This window comes from Sardina pilchardus, chromosome 16 (genome assembly GCF_963854185.1).
Source record: "Sardina pilchardus chromosome 16, fSarPil1.1, whole genome shotgun sequence".
NCBI classification, from domain to species: domain Eukaryota; kingdom Metazoa; phylum Chordata; class Actinopteri; order Clupeiformes; family Clupeidae; genus Sardina; species Sardina pilchardus.
The window spans coordinates 31,279,919-31,290,791 of record NC_085009.1 but is presented as its reverse complement, the minus strand read 5'-3'; the positions used below and the strand labels follow the sequence as shown (position 1 = coordinate 31,290,791).

At 43.1% G+C, this 10,873-nt stretch overlaps 1 protein-coding gene across 1 annotated transcript in view; it reads left to right on the top strand.

The window, feature by feature from the left end:
* The first annotated feature begins 1,178 nt into the window (after window positions 1-1,178).
* Window positions 1,179-10,873, top strand: part of LOC134059649 (uncharacterized) — a 246,170-nt gene continuing 236,475 nt past the window's right edge. The window contains exons 1-9 of the mRNA XM_062516092.1: window positions 1,179-1,250; window positions 1,383-1,572; window positions 1,712-3,503; window positions 4,357-4,530; window positions 4,764-4,937; window positions 7,008-7,181; window positions 7,636-7,812; window positions 8,121-8,294; window positions 8,602-8,775. Of these exons, the coding sequence (XP_062372076.1) occupies window positions 1,182-1,250; window positions 1,383-1,572; window positions 1,712-3,503; window positions 4,357-4,530; window positions 4,764-4,937; window positions 7,008-7,181; window positions 7,636-7,812; window positions 8,121-8,294; window positions 8,602-8,775 (3,098 nt within the window). The 5' untranslated portion in view covers window positions 1,179-1,181. The remainder of the gene's footprint in view (window positions 1,251-1,382; window positions 1,573-1,711; window positions 3,504-4,356; window positions 4,531-4,763; window positions 4,938-7,007; window positions 7,182-7,635; window positions 7,813-8,120; window positions 8,295-8,601; window positions 8,776-10,873) is intronic.

The window sequence follows — 10,873 nt, the reverse complement described above, 5'->3', positions numbered from 1 at the left end:
TTCGCGCTCACCGTTTTTAGCCAAAACTCGTTAGCCTGGAAGTGACCGGGGCGTGTCCTTTCGCCGCTACAAAACGCTATTTTTATACCTCTTCTACTGTTCCAAACAACACTACACTTACGTGGTAGTGAGTAGAGGTTCCCTAAAGCCAAACCGAAGTATCCGCACGTATTTATGTGGTCGGATAGAGAGTCCAGAATGAATTTAATCGAGTCCGTACCTTTCCGGAAATGTTAGTAAAGTGTTGTGAAAACGTTGCTAGCTGCAACAGCGACATTTCCGGAAAGGTACGGACTCGATTAAATTCATTCTGGACTCTCTATCCGACCACATAAAGACGTGCGGATACTTCGGTTTGGCTTTAGGGACCCTCTACTCACTACCACGTAAGTGCAGTGTTGTTTGGAACAGTAGAAGAGGTATAAATATAGCGTTTTGTAGCGGCGAAATGACATGCCCGAGTCACCTCCAGGCTAACGAGTTTTGGCTAAAAACGGTGAGCTCGAACTTTCTCAAAATACATCCGAATGACATGATTTTGGTGTCAACTCAACGTATGTACTCCCAATAGTCCGAAAAATTGATCTAAAGTGCATTTCACTCCGGATTATCCCTTTAAATTAAAGAAAACTTGCAATACATTTTTTTCTCATATTTATGTGAGTATTCAGCTGGTAAAGTTTCATGAAGATATCTTTAAGTTAAAATGTTTCCCCTATTCACCTGTGGTGTCTCGCCATGTGAAAACATTGTCTCTACCTCAATAGCATGGACTACAATGGATATACAGTACAGGGCCTGTAACTGTATATCCATGAACAACTTGGTTCATGTCGGGATGGATCGTTAATTAGTGTATATTTGTGAGGGTCAGCGGGTGCAGATTGACTCTACTGAGGGGTCGGGTGGGTGTCTTATTGAAAAGCATTTCAGAATATTTTTGCTCTGCCATAGACTCCAATGACATAAGAACCGTACGGATCTTTTTAACCCACAATCACATGCATGCAAAATCTTTAGTTTAGGCATTGGACAGATGTCAGTGTTTTAAACATGCTTGCATGCCAAAGAGACTCCAATGACATAAGAACCATGCAGATCTCCTCTACCCACAATCACATGCATGCACAACTAATGAAATCTATTTGTGGTTTGCTTTGCCTTAAATACTCAGTGGCCAAATGGAGGAATGCAAACCAGATGCTGTCAGTGACCAGTTTACCCAGCGGGACCTCAAGCACATATTCCAGGTTTGCATGCAGCTATATCATGCTGCACTTATATACACGTTTTTGATGTTACAATGCAGAACAATAATAATATGGACTTATTGAAAAGCTGGATATTGTAATAAAAAGAATAACCAGATATTTGTACACCAGGTGCTTGAGGAGAAGATCATCACCTTTGTGAGGAATGAGCTGAAGAGATTCAAGAAGATTCTAATTTACCAAGAGCACTTTGAGGGTAAAGAGCAGGATGAGACTGATGCCAGAGAAGGTGCTCTGAAGATGGCACTGCACTTCCTGAGGAACATGAAGCAGAATAGTATTGCTGACAAACTGCAAGAAAGTAAGAAATGCTACTTTACTTGCATTACCCAGTGTTGTGTCTTACATTTATGGTGAAATAGATGGACTGTATTTTTCTGGTATTGGTGGCTAGATAGACATAATTGTATTGTTTTATGTTTTATTTTCTTGTGAATTAGATGAACATGATGTGGTTTGTCAGACTGAGCTGAAGAGAAATCTCAAGAAAAAGTACCAGAGTGTGTTTGAAGGAATACAAAAGCAAGGCAGCTCTGCTCTGCTGGAGAAGATCTACACAGAGGTCTACATCACAGAGGGAGGAAGTGGGAAAGTAAATGAGGAGCATGAAGTCAGGCAGATTGAGTCCGTATCCAAGAGACCAGCTGGACAGGAGACACCAATCAAATGCACAGACATCTTTAAGCCCTTACCTGGCCAAGACAAACCAATTAGAAGTGTCATCACGAAGGGAGTAGCTGGCATTGGCAAAACTGTCTCAGTTCAGAAGTACATCCTGGATTGGGCTGAGAGGAAAGAAAACCAGAATATCCATTTCATATTTCCACTGCCTTTTAGGGAGCTCAACAGCATGAAAGTCAAACGACTCTCTTTGATGGATCTTCTTCACTACTTTTTCTCAGAAATAAAGCAGTTAACTTTTCCCAGCCAGGGGAAGTACAAAGTGTTGTTCATCTTTGACGGTCTGGATGAATGTCGAGTCAAACTAGACTTTCAGAAAAATGAAATTTTGACTGACGTGACAAAGGTCACTTCATTGGATGTTTTACTGACAAATCTCATAAAGGGTAATCTGCTTCGCTCTGCTCTCCTTTGGATCACCTCCCGACCAGCAGCAACCAATCAAATCCCTCCAGAGTGTGTCGACCGGCTCACAGAAGTACAAGGGTTCAGTGACGCTCAGAAGAAGGTGTACTTTAGGAAGAGGATCAGTGATCAGGATCTTGCCAGCAAAGTTATCACTCACATAGAATCATCAAGAAGCCTCCACATTATGTGCCACATACCAGTGTTTTGCTGGATTGCTGCTAATGTTATTGAATTTATTCTCAAGAGTGAAGGAGGTAAACAAGTACCAAAGACTTTGACAGAAATGTACACATATTTCCTTGTTTTTCAAACCAAGCAGAGGAGTGTGAAATTTGAAGGAGTTCATGACACAGATCCACAGTGGAACCAGGCTAGTCTCCTTGCACTTGGAAAGTTGGCCTACGAGCAGCTGAAGAAGGGCAACCTGATCTTTTATGAAGAGGACCTGAAAGAGAGTGGTATTGATGTCACAGAGGCAGCAGTACACTGTGGCATTTGCACCCAGATCTTTCAGGAAGAATCAGGTCTTCATCAGGAAAAGGTGTACTGCTTTGTGCATCTGAGCATCCAGGAGTACCTTGCAGCTTTGTATGTGATCCTGATGTTAATAAAAGAAGGGAAAGATCTCATGTCCCCACAACAACCCCCCAGAACAGTGTTTCAGTTTTTGAAAGCAACGGGCAAATCCATGACCACCTTACAGAAGAGTGCTGTGGACAAAGCATTGGAACATGAAGATGGGCGCTTTGATCTGTTCCTCCGGTTCCTTCTTGGCCTCTCTCTGGAATCCAACCAGAGACTCTTAAAAGGCCTGATAAAGAAAGTACAACATGAAAGCCAAGGGGAAATAGGCAGCTACATAAAGACAAAGATCAGGGAGATGCCATCATCAGAAAGAGTTCTCAACTTCTTCCACTGTCTGAATGAAGTCAATGATCACTCCTTAGTGGAGGAGGTCCAGAGCTTCCTAAGTGCAGGGACACTTTCTGAAGCCAAACTCTCATCCACTCAGTGGTCAGCTCTCGTGTTTGTGCTTCTGACATCAGAAGAAAAGCTGGATGTGTTTGATTTGAAGAAGTACAGCAGGTCTGATGAATGTCTCCTAAGGCTGCAGCCAGTAGTGGAGGAATCCCAAAAGGCTCTGTGAGTAGGATAGCAAAAGTTGTGGGCGGAAGGTGGATGGTAATTTAAGTTGATATTAAAGTGTAACTGCACCCTATAATATGTTTTTGAGCTGTTGATTGATTGAAATGACTCAGTGGTGGTTAATATTGACAAAAATCGTGTTTCCCGAGAAAAGCAACATTTTGCATTATTTTGTATTGGAGATATAGCTCTCCGCACCCTCTACAGGTTGAAACATGTCATGGCATTTTGGTCCAAACTGCTGACGTAGTCCTGCACTTCTCTGATGACTCTACGTCACCGGGTCGTTACAAATTAGGAATGAAACGCCCCAACACCTGCTGCCCTGATTACCTGTGATGAGCCATGTCTGCAGCTCTCATTCCCAGATTGACACAAAATCACCATGGTTCGCGTGCGCCCCTCCCCTCCACATTTCAGGACGTCCCGCCCATTTTTAAAGCCTTTTTCAGAAATGTGAATTGGGTGGAGTTATGGGTGCAGTTACAGTTTAAGTATGATTCAGATGCATGACTACACTAATGTTCTCATAGCATCACAGTAGGGCGGCAGTGGCTCAGGAGGTAGAGGAGTCGTCCAGTAACTGGAAGGTTGCTGGTTGGAGCCCAACTCCTCCTGACCCTGTTGAAGTGTCCTTGAGCAAGACACCTACAGTAACCCCAGTGCTCCCGATGAGCAGGTTGGCGCCTTGCATGGCAGCCTCTGCCATCGTTGTGTGAATGGGTGAATGTGGGGCATGATGTGTAGAGCGCTTTGAGTGCAGAAGCTAATCAAATAAATGCAGTCCATTTACCATTTACTAAAAGTCCTTTCTAGAGTCTGTTAACTGATGGAATGTTTTCCCCTTAAGGCTCAACAGTTGTGGGCTCACTGAGAGGAGCTGTACAGGTCTGGCATCTGTCCTCACCAAAGCGTCTTCAAAGCTGAAAAATGTGGACCTCAGTGCCAACAGTATTGGAGATATTGGGGTCCAAGAATTGTGTAGTGGACTGGGTAACCCAAACTGTGCACTAGAGACACTCAGGTAAGACATTTTAGTATCCCATAATGATCAGTTTTGGGGCTTCATTTATGCAGTATGATGCATGTGTCCAGTGTGTGTGTGTGTGTGTGTGTGTGTGTGTGTGTGTGTGTGTGTGTGAGAGAGAGATAAATAGTGATGTTGCAAACAGCAGTCTGGTGGGAACAGGCACTGGGGCATAAGTTAGTGGGCATGTAGCCTCAATAGGTAAATATTGTTCCTACTTCTCTCTACAGCCTGGATAAGTGCAGTATTGGAGAGGAAGGCTTCAGAGCTCTTGCATCAGCACTGAGATCAAACCCCTCACACATGAGAGAGCTGCAGCTGAGTGGGAATAAAGCAGGAGACTCAGGAGTGAAGCATCTTTCTTCTCTTCTGGAGGATCCCAACTGTAAACTGGAGAAACTACAGTGAGTATCGCAACACCAATCAATTTGACAGTGTGTTTTATGACTTTTTGTCACACAAACATGCACACACACACACACACACACACACACACACACACACACAACAGACACACAAATACTTATTAGCCTAGAAATCTAGACGCAACCTAGCGGGCAAAAATATTTTTGCCTAGCGGGATGGTCTAGGGTCGCACCGTTGAGGCCAAGTCTGCGTTCGACTCCAGGCCAGCCTAGCCAATCAGAACGCTCTATCTGTGTGCAGAGTCCTTGAGCCCGCCTTAGCTCACCTTCGCCTTCCGATATTGACGCCAGGAGGCTGGACCATTTGAAGGTTGAGCAGAAAGAAGCACTCCAGTCATTCGTTTTAAAGAAGTGTGTATTTGCCGTTTTGCCGACCGGCTATGATTCCGGCATGAAAACTCCTCACCTTTCGGCGAAAGTCCCCGTTTTGAATAAAAAATAGGTGACGATTCGTGCAGATCCGATGAGAAAATATTTAGGGGGGGGGGGGGGGGGGGGGTCAAGGTGAATTGAATTTATAACTGAGTCATGCGCAGACGCTAACACATCTTGAGGTGTTTCCAGAGCCGCATTTAAAACGTGTCTGATCAGCAAGGGATGCGTGAATGTAGCCCCTGCCCTATGCGTTTAATAAACATTAGTGGAAGCTAATGTTGACATAGACGCAATGCGAACAGAACGCGAAAGCCAAGTAGCCTCTGTTGTGAGCGCAGATATGCGTCTGAGATGTCAGGTGGAATAGTGATCCTGGCGAGGAGAGATGCCGAGGGATTTCACAGTTGGGCTAGTTGAAACTTTAAACTTCTATTAGAAAAAGACGCTGAGACTAGTGTAGCAACGTAGCAGGATGTTTTCCTCTAATGTTCTGAAAGTTAGCTAAATTAGACAAACATGTAGACATAACGAGTTATTTTGATGAAGAATACGTGCAGTTTGAACCATCTAGATCGGCAATAGGTGAAGCAAATAGGCAGACTTTATCAGTCAAAGGCTAGTGTGACAGTTGAATTAAATGCTCATATTGTCCAGAGACGTAGTTGATTGACATGATAATGCTGTCTTTAAGAAACGTGGGCCCTGTTACTCGAAGCACACTGCGCATAGACGTTACGCAAAGCCTACGCAAAAGATATACAACTCAAATGGTTCGCAAATGATTCGTAACGTAGCTAAAAAAAGTTGCGACTGCTTCAGACCACATGTAACGCACGTAACCGTTTGAGTTATGTGTGTGACTTGCGACAAGTTTCAGTTACACCCGGATCATTACGAGTTCGTAAGCCATGCGTAACGTAGCCTAAATTTACATTTGATTGTCGAGTTGCAGGACCCTGATCAGAAGCCTAGTCTGTGCCTACAGGTTAACCTGTAATATGAAGACCGTTCACATAACTTTATTGGTTGGTTAAACACACTAGCACAATAGAAACCACAATCTGTAGTAGCCTAGGCTGCATGTTAAAACGTTTAAAAACAATTACAAAAATTAAAGCCTATCTACCCTATTTTATATAATAATATTAGTTTGAAATAGTTAGTGTCTCAAGCAAGTTTATTGATTACCTGGTTTGGTCCAACAAATATTCAGACTTATCCTTATTCTGTTTAAGTGTCCATTAGGCCTATGAAATCATCAGAAATGTGTAATAACTTCAAGCACAGAGAGAGAGAAAGAGAAAGAAAGAAAGCGGGTCCCTCACACTTTGGAAGATTTTTGTCCTTTTTTTTTTCTTTTTTCCTTTTCAGAGGGGGGGGTTCGAAGAGTCTTCTCACCTTTTTCACCCCTGACCCGTTTTCATGCCTGATGATTGGTCACAAATGCTGGCCTATTGCGTACAGAGTAGTTTGAAAGACAACTGTTCATCCCACCCACAGGCTTCAGCTCTGTGACTGGTCCGAACCCAGACTATATATTTCTGTATAGTTTGGCTTGCCAGGCTAAAATACACACACACACACACACACACACAAAGTATTGTAAATTTGACAGTAATGTTGATTATCCAAAAGGAAATGAAAATGAAGTATTTCTCCTACTTCTCTCTACAGCCTGGATAAGTGCAGTATTGGAGAGGAAGGCTTCATAGCTCTTGCATCAGCACTGAGATCAAACCCCTCACACATGAGAGAGCTGCAGCTGAGTGGGAATAAAGCAGTAGACTCAGGAGTGAAGCATCTTTCTTCTCTTCTGGAGGATCCCAACTGTAAACTGGAGAAACTACAGTGAGTATCACAAGACCAAATACTGAGTTGCTATCAATGAATTTGACAGTGTGTTTTTATCTCTTTTTCTCACACAAACACACACACACCACTGAGTCAGTCAGCCACTCTCTCACTCACTTACACAATCACTCACACTATAACACAAACCCCACGAACACACACACAAACCACTGACTCAATTAGCCATACTATAACATGACAGACACACACACACACGCACACACACACGCACACACGCACACACGCACACGCACACACGCGCACACACGCGCACACACACACACACACACACACACACACACACACACACACACACAGACACACACACACACAAACACACAAACACATAAACACTAACACACACAGATACAGTTTATTGCAAATTTGACAGTCATGTTTGATTGTCCAAAAGGAAATGAAGATGAAGTAATTCTCCTACTTCTCTCTACAGCCTGGATAACTGCAGTATTGGAGAGGAAGGCTTCAGAGCTCTTGCATCAGCACTGAGATCAAACCCCTCACACATGAGAGAGCTGCAGCTGAGGGGGAATAAAGCAGCAGGAGACTCAGGAGTGAAGCATCTTTCTTCTCTTCTGGAGGATCTCAACTGTAAACTGGAGAAACTAGAGTGAGTATCATCAGACCAAATACGGAGTTGCTGTCAGTGAATTTAACAGTGTATTTTTATCTTTTTTTCTCACTCAAACACCAATGCAAACACACGCATGCACGCACGCACAGGCGCGCACACACACACACACACACACACACGCACAGGCGCGCACACACACACACACACACACACACACACACACACACACACACAAACACATAAACACTAACACACACACATACAGTTTATTGCAAATTTGACAGTCATGTTTGATTGTCTAAAATGAAATGAAGATAAAGTATTTCTCCTGCTTCTCTCTACAGCCTGGATAACTGCAGTATTGGAGAGGAAGGCTTCAGAGCTCTTGCATCAGCACTGAGATCAAACCCCTCACACATGAGAGAGCTGCAGCTGAGTTGGAATAAAGCAGGAGACTCAGGAGTGAAGCATCTTTATTCTCTTCTGGAGGATCCCAACTGTAAACTGGAGAAACTACAGTGAGTATCATCAGACCAAATACTGAGTTGCTATCAGTGAATTTGACAGTGTGCTTTATCTCTTTTTCTCACTCAAACACACACACACACACACACACACACACACACACACACACACACACACACACACACACACACACACAAACTACTGACTCACTCATACTATAACACACCATGCACACACACACACACACACACGCACATGAACACTAACACACACACATAAAGTTTATTGCAAATTTGACAGTCATGTTTGATTGTCCAAAAATAAGTTCAGATGTAGTATTTCTCCTACTTCTCTCTGCAGTCTGGATGACTGCCGTATTGGAGAGGAAGGCTTCAGAGCTCTTGCATCAGCACTGAGATCAAACCCCTCACACATGAGAGAGCTGCAGCTGAGTGGGAATAAAGCAGGAGACTCAGGAGTGAAGCATCTTTCTTCTCTTCTGGAGGATCCCAACTGTAAACTGGAGAAACTACAGTGAGTATCACAAGACCAAATACGGAGTTGCTGTCAGTGAATTTAACAGTGTGTTTTTATCTTTCTATCTATTTTTTTTCACTCAAACACCAACGCAAACACAAGGATGCATGCACGCACACACACACGCACACACAATAGTCAGTTCTGTGCCTTTATTTATGTAACAATGCATTTGTCCAGTGGGTGGGGGGGTCTTATCATCATACAGCAGTGATGTTGCAGAAGGCACATTATATGGACACACAACATTGTCAGGTTGTTGTAAATTCTCTACTGTAAACAACACTGGCACAACTTAGTGTTATGCTTGGAAAACTACATATTGTTTTCTGGTGCATTGACTAAATTAAAACTTAAAAGGCTGCTTATTAACACTTACAAGCTGTATGTTAACAGTTAGTTAATGTTATTAAAGGATAACAACAGTTAGCTAACTGTCAGTAACTAATTGTTAACTGCTTAATTTGCACTGTTAAAGAGGAACTATGCAGGATTGGCCATTTCATCTCTGGTTTCGGTCTCCTTTTTCGTTTTCGCTCGTTTTATTTTCTCTGCAGAGCTTCCCCGACAGCTTTAGCGTGTATATTTATACATGTATAGGCTATATTTAAAGAGACCCTATGCAACTTTCTGCAGGAGACGATTGCTCCTTGTTTACATCTGGAAGTCTGAGACGAAGAACCACGCTTGCAATTTATATATTTAAATATAGCCTATACATGTATAAATGTACACGCTAAAGCTGTCGGAGAAGCTCTGCAGAGAAAATGCAAGCATAAAACGAGCGAAAACGAAAAACGAAACCGAAACCAGAAATGAAATCGCCAATCCTGCATAGTTCCTCTTTAGATAGATAAATTGCAAGCGTGGTTCTTAGTCTCAGACTTCCAGATGTAAACAAGGAGCGATCGTCTCCTGCAGAAAGTTGCATAGGGTCTCTTTAATAGCTAATAAGCACATGTTATTCTAAAGCGTTACCCAACAAAGGACTTGTGAACATCTCACACACACACCCACACAATAGTCAGTTCTGTGCCTTTATTTATGTAATAATGCATTTGTCACATTATATGGACACACAACATTGTCAGGTTGTTGTAAATTCTCTACTGTAAACAACACTGGCACAACTTAGTGTTATACTTGGAAAACTATATATTATTTTCTGGTGCATTGACTAAATCCTTTCCTTCTAGGCTCTCTGACTGCAGTATCACAGAGAAGGGCTATGCTAGTCTGGCTTCAGCCCTGAGGTTAAATCCCAAACACCTCAGAGAGCTTGATCTCAGAGGAAATGATCCAGGGAAATCTGGAGTCAAACTGCTTATAGACCTGAAGGAGGATCCACAGTGTACACTGAGCAATGTCCAGTAAGTATATAGTGGACAGTCAGGCAGGCTTCATATTTTTTATCAAGCTGGTGAAGATTCAGACTTGCTTCCAGTTGACTTGTCTGTGGTGGAAACACCTTCTGTGGAGATTCAGTTGATCTGTAATGACCAGACATGAACATGGTATTTGAAGAGACCAGATAAGCTGCAGAGACAACTGACCCTGTGAGATTTAAAGCTGCAGCACAAGGCAGATCAAATAATAACACACACACACACACACACACACACACACACACACACACACACACACACACACACACACACACACACTGTATACACATATACACATAAATGGGTAGCAATACACCCTTTCCCCTGAATACAGCAACAGCAATAGCAACTCATCATTTCATTATTACTCGATTGTCTGACTTGCCAACGTCTTTGTGTCTTTCTATGCCCACATCAGTGATGTTTATGTCAGGTGAGATGAAAGGTGTGTTGTCCTCCTTATGTGTCCAGGTTCCTGAAGAGTAGTGCTGCTGAGGAAGCCTGTGCTGCTGTGGCTTCAGCTGTGGGTTCAAACCCCTTACTCATGACTGAGCTGGATCTGAGTAGACGCATACGAGGAGCCTTGGGAGTGACTCAGCTGTGTGCTTTACTGCAGGATCCCCACTGCACACTGCAGACATTACGGTTAGTGGTTGTTGGTGCATTCACTTCACATAAAACAGCTGGGGTTAAAGGAACACTTTGCCGTT